This window comes from Lepidochelys kempii, chromosome 3 (assembly GCF_965140265.1).
Source record: "Lepidochelys kempii isolate rLepKem1 chromosome 3, rLepKem1.hap2, whole genome shotgun sequence".
In the NCBI taxonomy this organism is placed as follows: Eukaryota; Metazoa; Chordata; order Testudines; family Cheloniidae; genus Lepidochelys; species Lepidochelys kempii.
In genome coordinates this window covers 98,164,154-98,177,340 of record NC_133258.1, presented here as the reverse complement: position 1 = coordinate 98,177,340, position 13,187 = coordinate 98,164,154, and the positions used below count along the sequence as shown (strand labels likewise).

Below are 13,187 nucleotides of genomic sequence, written 5' to 3'. Positions count from 1 at the left end.
CCGCGCCCTCCTGTGCTCTTCTAACCGCCCTGGTGTCTGGCTGCGCGTAACCAGCAGCTAGGCGATTTGCCTCAACCTCCCACCCCGCCATAAACGTCTCCCCCTTACTCTCACAGATATTGTGGAGCACACAGCAAGCAGTAATAACAGTGGGAATATTGGTTTTGCTGAGGTCTAAGCGAGTCAGTAAACTGCGCCAGCGCGCCTTTAAACGTCCAAATGCACATTCTACCACCATTCTGCACTTGCTCAGCCTGTAGTTGAACAGCTCCTGACTCCTGTCCTGGCTGCCTGTGTACGGCTTCATGAGCCATGGCATTAAGGGGTAGGCTGGGTCCCCAAGGATACATATAGGCATTTCAACATCCCCAACAGTTATTTTCTGGTCTGGGAATAAAGTCCCTTCCTGCAGCTTTTGAAACAGACCAGAGTTCCTGAAGATGCGAGCATCATGCACCTTTCCCGGCCATCCCACGTTGATGTTGGTGAAACGTCCCTTGTGATCCACCAGAGCTTGCAGCACTATCGAAAAGTACCCCTTGCGGTTTATGTACTCGGCGGCTTGGTGCTCCAGTGCCAAGATAGGGATATGGGTTCCGTCTATAGCCCCACCACAGTTAGGGAATCCCATTGCAGCAAAGCCATCCACTATGACCTGCACATTTCCCAGGGTCACTACCTTTGATATCAGCAGATCTTTGATTGCGTGAGCTACTTGCATAACAGCAGCCCCCACAGTAGATTTGCCCACTCCAAATTGATTCCCAACTGACCGGTAGCTGTCTGGCGTTGCAAGCTTCCACAGGGCTATCGCCACTCGCTTCTCAACTGTGAGGGCTGCTCTCATCTTGGTATTCATGCGCTTCAGGGCAGGGGAAAGCAAGTCACAAAGTTCCATGAAAGTGCCCCTACGCATGCGAAAGTTTCGCAGCCACTGGGAATCGTCCCAGACCTGCAACACTATGCGGTCCCACCAGTCTGTGCTTGTTTCCTGAGCCCAGAATCGGCATTCCACAGCATGAACCTGACCCATTAGCACCATGATGCATGCATTGTCAGGGCCCATGCTTTCAGAGAAATCTGTGTCCATGTCCTGATCACTCACGGGACCGCGCTGACGTCGCCTCCTCGCCCGGTATCGCGTTGCCATGTTCTGGTGCTGCATATACTGCTGGATAATGTGTGTGGTGGTTAATGTGCTCCTAATTGCCAAAGTGAGCTCAGAGGCCTCCATGCTTGCCTTAGTATGGCGTCCGCACAGAAAAAAGGTGCGGAACGATTGTCTGCCGTTGCTCTGACGGAGGGAGGGGCGACTGATGACACGGCTTACAGGGTTGGCTTCAGGGAGCTAAAATCAACAAAGGGTGTGCCTGTACATCAAGGAGTATTTCAGGCAGGACTGCACGGAGGGTTCCAATAAGAAATGGTGCACCTAAGTTATCGTTGTTATTGGAACAAGGAGGTTAGCCTGGCCTCTGATTGATACATGGCTAGATTTACCTCGCTGCACCTTCTCTGTGAGTGACTGCAGTGTGATCTAGACAGGGGAGGAGGCAAATGAGTACAAAACAAATCTGGTCTATTTCTTGTTCTGACCACTCCATCTATCTTTTACATCTTTGGCTGGCAGCAGACGGTGCAGAAGGACTGCATGCCATCCACATCTCATGGCTGCTCGGCAGAAGATGGTACAGTATGACTGCTAGCAGTCCGTATCGCCTGCCCGCTCACCATAAGACGGTTCAATAGGACTGACTGCAGGACTAAAGAGAATGACCTGCTCAAGTCACTCCAAATTTAGTCCCTGCGCCCATGTCTGCCCAGGCGCTCCTGATCGACCTCACAGAGGCGACCAGGAGCACCTCAGACATGACAATGACGGCTACCAGTCGTACTTTACCGTCTGCTGCCACAAGGCAAGGGGTTGCTGCTACTGTGTAGCAATGCCGTACCGCGTCTGCCAGCACCCAGGAGACATAGGGTGACGGTTACCTGAGTGGGCTCCATGCTTGCCGTGGTATGGCGTCTGCACAGGTAACTCATGAAAAAAGGCGCGAAATGATTGTCTGCCCTTGCTTTCACGGAGGGAGGGAGGGAGGGAACGGGGGCCTGACGACACGTACCCAGAACCACCCGCGACAATGTTTTAGCCCCATCAGCGTGCTCCATTGTGAGTGCTCTGGACAGCACTCTCAGATGCCCGATTGTTTGCCATTGCTCTGACGCTGGGAGGGGCGCTTACAGGGTTGGCTTCAGGGAGCTAAAATCAACAAAGGGGGTGGCTTTACATCAAGGAGTGTTTCAGGCAGGACTTCACGGAGGGTTCCAATAAGAAATGGTGCACCTAAGTTATTGTCCTTATTGGAACAAGAAGGTTAGCCTGGCCTCTGATTGATACATGGCTAGATTTACCTCGCTGCACCTTCTCTGTAAGTGACTGCAGTGTGATGTAGAAGAATGAGTCCCCTAGACAGGGGAGGGGGGGAAGCAAATGAGTATAAAACAAATCTGGTCTATTTCTTGTTTTGATCCACTCCATCTATCTTTTACATCTTTGGCTGGCAGCAGACGGTGCAGAAGGACTGCATGCCATCCACATCTCATGGCTGCTCGGCAGAAGATGGTACAGTACGACTGCTAGCAGTCCGTATCGCCTGCCCGCTCACCATAAGACGGTTCAATAGGACTGACTGCAGGACTAAAGAGAATGACCTGCTCAAGTCACTCCAAATTTAGTCCCTGCGCCCATGTCTGCCCAGGCGCTCCTGATCGACCTCACAGAGGCGACCAGGAGCACCTCAGACATGACGATGACGGCTACCAGTCGTACTGTACCGTCTGCTGCCACAAGGCAAGGGGTTGCTGCTACTGTGTAGCAATGCCGTACCGCGTCTGCCAGCACCCAGGAGACATAGGGTGACGGTTACCTGAGCGGGCTCCATGCTTGCCGTGGTATGGCGTCTGCACAGGTAACTCAGGAAAAAAGGCGCGAAATGATTGTCTGCCCTTGCTTTCACGGGGGGAGGGAGGGAACGGGGGCCTGACGATATGTACCCAGAACCACCCGCGACAATGTTTTAGCCCCATCAGGCATTGGGATCTCAACCCAGAATTCCAATGGGCAGCGGAGACTGCGGGAACTGTGGGATAGCTACCCACAGTGCAACGCTCCGGAAGTCGACGCTTACCTCGGTACTGTGGAAGCGCTCCGCCGAGTTAATGCACTTAATGCACTTAGAGCATTTTCTGTGGGGACACACACACTCGAATATATAAAACCAATTTCTAAAAAACCGACTTCTATAAATTCGACCTAATTTCGTAGTGTAGACATACCCTTAGCGTAAAGATGTCGTTTTAGTTTGTTGGCTGCCCATCTTTCTCCTTTGCTGGCTGTCCCCTGCAGTCATTGATTTATAATGTATGTTAGTTTATGGCTGGGAGACAAGAAAGGAGATCACAATATATTACTTTCAATAGTTTACCATTAGTTTCTCTTTGCCACCAAACCTCTTATCTAGATCTGTACTTACCTTCTCTTTTCTATCTTTTTCCCTTACAAATAACATACAAGTTGTGCTCAGCCCACCTATGACCTCATGATGGACCGAATCCTGAGGTCTTTAAAATTCCTATTGAAAGCAACAGGATTTGACCTGAGTAAGGACTACGGCCCTGATCTTCAAAAGATATTTAGATGGTTAACTCCCATTGATTCCAAAGGGAGTTGGCACCTAAACATCTTTGAGAATCTGGGTGCAAAGGCCCAATTACACTACCCTTACTCATTTTGAGTAATATCTTACTCTGAACATAATCACTGAGTAAACTACCACACAAACTGAGTAAGAGTGACAGAAGGAGGCCCTATGTAAATAATGAGGCATATATTCTGCCACTTTTACTCATGCTGAGCACAAATGAAGACCCTGATTATAAACACTTACATGTTTATAATTGTACACAATGAGACTACACATGTGAGTAACATTAAGCATATGTTTAAGCATTTGCACGCCAAGAGACTTAATCTGATGACTTTGCATGTAGCCCCATTGATGTCACATGACTCTCAGCAAGGATCTCATAATTTGGGTCACCATGCCTGGCTAAATGTGTTAATACCTACATTTTATTCACCTATAATGCTGTAAGACATAATATAAAATAATGTAATGAATTTAGCTTTATTTTGCTTCCCTTCCATTTTATTTTAATTATCACCAAGAACACAAAGCACTGATGTACGTTGTATATCTTCAGCTTTGTCACCTGGGAAACAAGGGAAATGTCAGGGATGCTGTTTAGCTTAAATTAAATCTTTTGTATGCATGCCTATTGGGTTCAAGAATTTGATAGTTTTGTATTGATCTGAATTCAAAAGCAACAAAAACACACTTGCAAAAGACCATGAACACGGTGTTTCATGAAACTGAAGTGTGGATAAAACAAATATAATCCAATTCCTCTGAGAAAGTGTTCAGAGAAAAGTATGTGTATACCCACCATACATTTTTAGACATATAAATAAGGCCAAACTCTCTATACTCTCAGCTACAAGAGTGCTCAATTCAGGAATGAATACAACAGCAAAGAACCCATAAGGTTTCAGACTGCTGCAGAAGTAACCCATTCCAACACGAATGTCATTTTATTTCCAGATGACTGTTAACTATGACCCCCGTATAATCTTTAAACCAAAACCGTGTGTCATTATTGGATTTGCCTAAGATACTATTTTAATATTTGGGTGAAACTTATACAGCAGCTGCTACAGCTCTTTGATTTTATTATTGAACCTGCTCCATTAATATGCATGTTGACTGAATAACTGCCTATAAGCCTTTTAAAATATGCTTCTAATCACATCAGCATTAAATATTAAACAGGAACTTGTCTCTACCATTTGCTTGCATTCTCTCTTTCTTAGCTTATCTGTACATGTGTGTCTGGATGAGCAGGTATTTTTGCCAATAACTTCATTTATCCTAAATAAACACTTCTTTTTTTTGCAATTGTTATTTACTTAGAATACTATAACAATTCTCCCACCATGGAAAAGATGATACTCAACAGATGCAGGTTTGAAAACGTTGCTTCTAGTAAACATTTTGCCTCAAGGATTTTTGTCCTATCTTTTCTCTCTCTGTCTCTCTCTCTAGGGAATTTTTGTTCTAGGATTGCCATATGCTCTTCTCCACAGTGGATACAGTGGGCTGTTTCTTATTATCCTGGCTGCAATGTTCTGCTGCTATACTGGCAAAATTCTAATCGCTTGCTTGTACGAAGAAGATGAAGACGGGCAGCTCATAAGAGTGAGAGACACATACGAAGACATTGCTAATGCCTGCTGTAAAAAGCGATTTCCCAAACTAGGTGGCATAGTTGTCAATGTGACCCAGGTGATGGAACTGATCATGACGTGCATTTTGTATCTGGTTGTTAGTGGGAACTTGCTGTCACATAGTTTTCCATATTTACCAGTGACTGAGAAAACTTGGTCTGTAATTGTGTTTGTAACACTGCTGCCTTGTGTGTTTATCAAAACTCTCAGCATTGTTTCCAAACTCAGCCTGCTTTGCTCCTTAGTCCATTTCATTATCATCTTCATAGTGATGAGTTACTGTCTGACACAAATACATCAGTGGTCTTGGACAAGATTTAGACTCCCCATTGAGTTTGAGGATTTCCTGGTCTCAGTGGGGGTGATCATTTTCAGTTACACTTCACAAATATTTCTTCCTACTCTTGAAGGGAACATGAAAAACCCAAAGGAATTTAGCTGTATGTTGAACTGGACTCACTTTTTTGCTTGTCTCTTCAAGACAGCCTTTGCACTTACTGCATTCCTGACTTGGGGCGAAGAGACAAAGGAAGTTATTACTGACAACCTGCCATCATCCCTAAAAATCCTGGTGAATTTGTGCTTCTTAGCCAAGGCTCTTCTGTCTTACCCATTGCCCTTTTTTGCAGTCACAGAAATACTGCATACTTGCATATCTAGCAGCAATCGTTCTGATTACAGAACCCCACTGTTTATTGTAGTTTTAAGAGGCTTGGCCCTCTTGTTTACTCTGCTGATGGCCATGTTCATACCACATTTTGCTCTGCTGATGGGTTTAACAGGCAGTGTAACAGGTGCTGCTATGACTTTTCTTCTTCCTTCTATTTTCCACTTAAAACTTAAATGGGGAAAGTTAGTGTTCTTGGAGAAATGTGCAGCCATTTCTCTTTTTACTGTGGGTTTCCTTTGCAGCTTATCAGGTATAGTCTGCTCAATAAAAGGGCTGATTGAAGCATTTGGAGGAAGGTAGAAAGGCCATCTTGAAAATCTGATGATATACTCTTGAGTATTACCACTGTGAATGCAATTCCAAAATTAATATATGACACAGCACAAATGTGCTTTAATATAAGAACTATTACTTGTTTTTAAAATGAGTAAAGAAAGAAAAACAATTTTGTTTACAATTAAAATATTTTGTCATTGAATTGAAATGGAAGTTTCATTTGCTCTCATGTTCAACATTAACAGTGCTATACCAAGCAAAATAGAAGCACTTTTAATAGACCATTCCCACTTTTAATTCACAGTTATTTGTGCGTATATATGTTCTTAAAGGAACTGTAGCTAATCAGTGCCGTTTTCCTGGAAGTCAGTTTCTAAGATTCATTCTCCTGCAATGCATTTATCCTATTGGTTTGATTACAAGACGTCTTACTAGTAGAATGAAGAAGTTAATATGCTGTTCACTTTCTGTATTAGGCAGAAAATTTCTTTGATCTTTTTATTTTATCTGACTAAATTAAAAGCTGAAATGAAGTAAATCAAGTTCAATAAACAAACACACAGTTAACATCCTGTATAACTTGCCATCGTCTTTAATTTTAAAAGATATTAGTTTAATAAAGAGATCAGCATCGCAATGTATTTCACTTTAGTGAAAAGTTACCATGATAGGAAGCAATCTAGTCAGGGTACTTTAATGAATACATATCTTATTATACTAAAGCTATGCTAAGTTATTCAAATAATTACTTTCAAAGTAATTATTTGAAAGAAGAAAATTGACATTTTCATTATGAACAGCTTCATGCAACCCTTTACTGAGTCATATCAAGGAGAATCTCATCCAACCATATGCTGGCATGCACAAAGTGGAAACGTCAATAATAACTGTTTAACTGTGATATTTTTCTTTTTAATATCTTAGCAGCAATGCTACTGACCTGACAATGGCCTCTCAAGGCTAACCTATTCAATGATAAATGATGCACAACTAAACTTAAGTGATCAACACTATTGATAAGACCAAGTATGTCAGTCTGTTCCTTTGTATTCTTTCTGGTAATTAATGGGAAAACGTACACTTCTCAAGTTTCAGGCGTTAAATATAGGACACTAATGAATTAAGAAAACAAAACTGCTGTATCGTAACAAAACCCCCAGCACAAACAAGAAAATAACTAGACTTCTAGCATTTGTGTACTCTCTTAAACACTATGGGTCAAATTCTGCTTTCATTTGCTCCACATTTACACCAATTTAATTCCATCGACTTCAGTTGGGTTATTCTGTATTGATGCAAATGTAAATAGGAGCATATTTGTCCCTATCTACTTTTTAAAAGTATAGTCTTTTTATTTGTATGTAGAATGACAAAAAAAAGCGCTGCTCACTGAAGTAGTTGAAAGGTTATTATTACCCCCAATGACATAGACAAAAGGATATTATCCCTTGGATGATGTCAATGAAAGGGTATCATTACTTTTTTATGGAGAGAACATTCTCAAATAAGTAAACATGCAAGAACAGTATTAGTTATATTTTATCCTTTTTGTGTCTGAGGACATAAGAAGGTAGTTTGAAGTGTTGCATAAGAATTCTTGAGCTTAGTTTATTCAACAAATCTCCAAACCAAATTGCACAAGCTTTTTTTTTTTTTTCCCCCATCCCATTTTCTTTTATTGCTTTCTGTCTGTTTTATCTGCTTTCTTCAGAGATTGCTTAGAGTTGCCTCAGTGAATGTACCACTGAGGGAAGTCTTCAAATGAATCTGAATATTTTAACTAGAAATGGTTGGAAAGTAGTATGATTTTTTTCAAAAAAAAATGTACAAAACAACAAAACCCTTAGTTTTTCTCCAAAAGTTTTGCAAACACTTTGAAATGTTTTTAGTTTTTGGACAAAATGCCCCCAAAACTGATTTTGGTTTTGTTCTTTTCTAAATTGAAAATGGAAATATTGGAAGTTTTTTGGTTTTTCAATTGCTGTTTGTGTCCCCTCCCTCATTTCTATATTGCCACTGAAAATGTGTGGGGAGAAAAGGAGAGAAAAACAAAAAACCCTGAAAAACCAATATGCAAAAACTTCTCATTTTCAAAAAGAAAATCTTATCTTGGTAGTTAGGGGGTCTATCACCAGATAGCTATTTGGGTATTTATAGTGCCCCACCAACATATAGGAACCTTCAAAGTATTACAAACAGAAATAGTAATGTGGATAGTAGAGGCATGGGCAACCAAAGAATGGTACGTGTTAGGGAAAAGGAAGTTACATGAGAGGGTTTTGGTGATGGACAGTAACAGCTGGACAGCCTTGTAAGCCATGCAGTCCATGTTGAAAGAGGAGCTAGTGAGCTCAAACAGGATGTGGATACAGCCCTGAATGTCCCATGGATTTTTGGCTCTGGCCTGACTCATACCCTCTGACCCAGCTGCCAGAGATCAACATATGGTGGACCTACCTGCTTTACAAATGTTTTTGTTTTATTTTTTAAACTGGATCTTTCATAAGTAATTCTTATGAATGTCAGGACCCCTAACTGGGAAACAGACTTGACCTGAGAATCTGAGGAGTAAGTGCCTCCAGGAGGTGAGCAGCTTATTGTAGGAGCTCTTTTCACCCTTAGCAACTCCACAGCACACACATTTCTTTGGTTTGACTTCCATGGCAAACTCAGCCTTCGAGGACTTCTGTAGAAGCCAACATCTGCTACTTCAGAAGCAGGGAAGTTAAAGTTGGTCATTTTTTTCAGGATTCTTTCCTGCAACTGATTAGCTCAAAAGGCCATAGATATTTTATACTGCATAAAGCTCCTATATTATCACCATCATGATGTAATAATTTGCCTAGGACCTTTCTCACATATCAAGGTCCTGAAGAGAATCTGAAGGCTAGTCTAGCTGAGATATTACTGCACAGCAAACTGGGTGTGAATCTTCAGTGCACTAGCTTGCTATGCAGTAATGTCCCCTGCAGACACTACAGAGTACAGTAACTCCTCACTTAACATTGTAGTTATGTTCCTGAAAAATGCAACTTTAAGTGAAACGATGTTAAATGAATCCAATTTTCCCATAAGATTTAATGTAAATGCGGGGGGTTAGGTTCCAAGGAAATTTTTGAGGGGCAGACAAAAGGCATTATATACTGTACAGTACTGTACTGTACTGTGGTTGGGAAGTACCCTGGCTTACCCCACACAGGCACATCCCACTGCAGGCAAGGAGGCTAGGAAGCACCTTCGCAGCAGCAGTGGCAACTTACCCGGAGAAGAACAGGCACCGACTTTGCTGGGAGGTGCTCCAGGCCCACCTTTTCCCGTCCCCACTCCACTCCAGGCCCACCTCTTCCTACCCCCACTCCAACTCCTCTCCGGAGCACGCCGCATCCCTGCTCCTCCCCCTCCCTCCCAGCGTCTCCCTGCTGCCAAACAGCTGTTTGGCGGAGCTTAGGACTTTCTGAGAGTGAGGGGGAGGAGTGGAAGCACTGGGAGGGAGGTGGAGGAGGCGGAGAAGAGGAACTTGTGCAATGCTCCCTTGTAAAGTCGCTGCTCTTCCACAAAATCTTACATGCTGTGTACAGAACAGGCAGCCAAACAACGTTATAAGGGAGCATTGCACACAACTTTAAATGAGCATGTTCCCTAATTGAGCAGCAACGTCTCTTTGAAACAACCTTAAGTGGGGGGACGTTAAGTGAGGAGTTACTGAATCTCTGTTTGAAATGGGAGAACCTCAAAGCACACTACAGAACTTTTACTGCACTGTAGCAGTGTCCACGCAGGACGTTACTGCCTGGCAAGCTGCTGAGCTGTAGATTCACTCCTTGGCTTCAACACATAAATGCCCTGTTTAGACATACCACAAGGAACAAGCAAATACAACAATGCAAGTCCACAAAAGCCCCAGCACCTCCTTCTGTGGGTAAGCACAGATTCCTGGAGAGAAAACACTCAGCAAAGGCGGCCAGAACAGGACCAGGAGTGAGTATGTGGCTCCCAGGTTACCCATCTGGGACTCCAGGACTCAGCAACTTCTGGGCAGATCACCCATGTGAGTTACAAAAGGCCGAACACCTCCTCACAGGGCCAGGCCCAAACACCTAGGCGGGAGAAACTGTCTGCAAGGGCAGCAAAGGCAAGTAGATCTTCAGTATCCGGAGCCCTCTGATTTGCCTCTCAACCTGCCTAGTGTGGGACTCAGTATGTGACAAAGAGACATAATGAGGGACCCAAAAATTATTCATGTAGGAAACGTACAACTTTGGAATTGTCATGAGTGAAATCCCTCCAAATGAGCAACATTTGAGGGGTATGAATACATTGTATATGTCTGTGAAATGACTAGCACACCTTCGGACACTGAATAAATAATACTAACAACTAAAATCACTACAGCTGGAGAAAATAAATAAACAAACAGACAGACAGACAGACAGACAGACTTACTCAGTATTCCAATCCACTACCCTGCTAGTGCTTTATTGAAACCTGTTTTAAGAGCCAACGATCAGCATTAACTGGAACATCCATCAGAGTAAGTGATGAGAATCAAATTGCAAATAAATACCATCTTGAAAGGAAATATCTACCAACCCTCTTCCTCCTTTACTAACTGCACCCAGCAGTATCTGTCTGGTAGCAAGATTCCAAGTTCCCCCTTCAATAATGATATCATTAGTACCCACTAAAACAGTCTCTCCCTCTTAATTTTCAGGTGGCTCTGGCATCATCAGTGGGTTTAAGGGAAACACAGAGCCCTGAACTCAGCACTAGGCACATATATGTCCCAGTTGGGGAAGATACTTAAGCACACTCAAGCCAATGGGACTACTCACATGCTTAAAGTTAGGCATGTGTTTAAGTACCTTCCAAAACTGGAGCTATAAATAGGAACAGCTTCCAAACATTTTCTTTGACTCTGTAAATGTATTTTTAATGTTTAAATTTACACCTCGGGTGAAAGCCAGATCCCAGTGACGTCTATAAGAGGTTTGTCATTGACTTCAGTGGAGCCAGGATTTCACATCTACAATTTGTTAATGATGTTCTGTAACAAAAACTTTGCAGTCCATTTTAAAGCACTTCACTTCCTAACTGGGAATTGTTTTCCCCACCACTATATTTCTTTCTCCTCTTTCAGCAATGAGATATGTGTTCCCTGCTGCTGCTAGTGATAACAGAACATCAGAGATAGTTCAGGAAAGGGTATTAAAAGGCAGTTGCTAAGGCCAGAACCACTTTATTATCTGTTCACCCCTGATTATAATGCATTTCGCCTTTCATTCTCTGAGGTGAATTCTGAATCACACATACCAAATTCATTCTACACTAATCAGTTACTCTGAAAAAATGCAAAAAAAAGCATGTGGAGTAGGAGGAAATAAGGTATGGTGTCTGTGCTTTAAAGACTAGTCTGCTACTAAATCAAATTTCAATATTCAGTACTCCCATTCCTGAACTATAAAACTTTAAAAACTGATGACTGATTCCTGAAAATCATTTATCCTGTTCTTCTGCATTAGTATTAATAACTGGATGATCTATCACTGCTAGAAAATGTTTAATCTTCCAAATTTCAGTTGAAAAGGAAATGAAGCTCAAAAAAATATCCTGATGGTATTTCAAGATTTACAGTCCTAGGAGCTCACATGGGAAATAAAATGTTAGGAAATTGACTGTGTTCTGTAGTAGTTTGTCATGTATTTGAAAATACCCCATTTGAAAACTTTTACGTATTGTTGTCCACTGTTTAGATATTTGTAGCTACTTGTGAGCTATCCACTAGGGTATGTATGTGGCGCACATTGCTGTAGTGCATGAGCACCTCACAGTCTTTTGACAGAATCATAGAAATAATGTATTTATCCTCACAAGACCTCTGTGAGGTAGGGATTATTATCCCCATTTTACAGATGAGGATGCAAAACACAGAGAGATTCTCCAATTTCCCAAAAGTCACACAGTACTCTGTGGTGGAGCAAGAAATTCAACATCCCAGGTTCCATGGGTTTCTAATGCACTAACCAATAGACTATCCTTTCTTCTGGTGGGGGGGTTCTAACATCAGAGGCAGCTCCCCTTCCTTCCTCCCTCTCCTCTCTGCCAATGTATGTCCTCCTGAGATTACTGTATATAATATAGTGGGCTATATAGGAGGTTAGTCCACAGAACTTATGCTAATGTTGCCCTTCCTGCTTGATCTTTTCTTTTCTTGAAGAAATGAATACAAGAGGAGGGGGGAGGAAGGGTATTTTAAAGGGAAATAGGGAAGATAGGGGAAGAGGAAAGGAGGAGCAGAAGCTAGAGGAAATAAAGGAAAAAAGGAGATGGATAAGAACACAGAGACAGGAAAATGGTAGAATAAAGATGATGAATGGGAGAAGAGGAGGAACCAAGAAGTGAAAGGAAGGGGAGGACAGACAACAGGAAGGAGGGAAACAGAGAAGGGCAGAAAGGGAAAAGGAGGGGAAGAGAAAAGTGTCAAGAGAAGGTGAGAGAGAACAAGAAGGTAAGGAAGAAGGGGAGCTGCCTTCAATGTGTTTAATGCTGTCTGCTTTCCAAAGGCTTTTGACAAACTGCTAAATAAAAATGTTCTAAAAATCTATATTTCTCTTCCGTCTCTTATATATCCCTTCCTCTGAGTACTCTCCCTTCTCCTCCCCACCATTATAAGTTCACAAATACCCACTGGGCCCAATTCATTGTTTTCCTGAGGCACCATAGCCAGCACAAAGGGACCATAAAGCAATGTGACAGGGTCAGGCCAGATGGCTATAGGAGAGTAACAGAAGGCATATATATTAGCCCCAGGCTAAGTAGGTCCCTTTTCCCTGGGTAAGGTAACAGGGAAGGTTCCAGAACAATCAGGAACCTTCTAGAGACAATTAAGACAGCCTGATT

General features: G+C 42.5%; 1 protein-coding gene across 1 annotated transcript in view; it reads left to right on the top strand.

The window, feature by feature from the left end:
- LOC140908790 (vesicular inhibitory amino acid transporter-like) overlaps positions 1-6,314 on the top strand; it is a 43,549-nt gene extending 37,235 nt beyond the window's left edge. The window contains exon 2 of the mRNA XM_073336665.1: positions 5,163-6,314. Coding sequence (XP_073192766.1) covers positions 5,163-6,314 — 1,152 coding nt within the window. The remainder of the gene's footprint in view (positions 1-5,162) is intronic.
- The last annotated feature ends 6,873 nt before the right edge of the window (positions 6,315-13,187 follow it).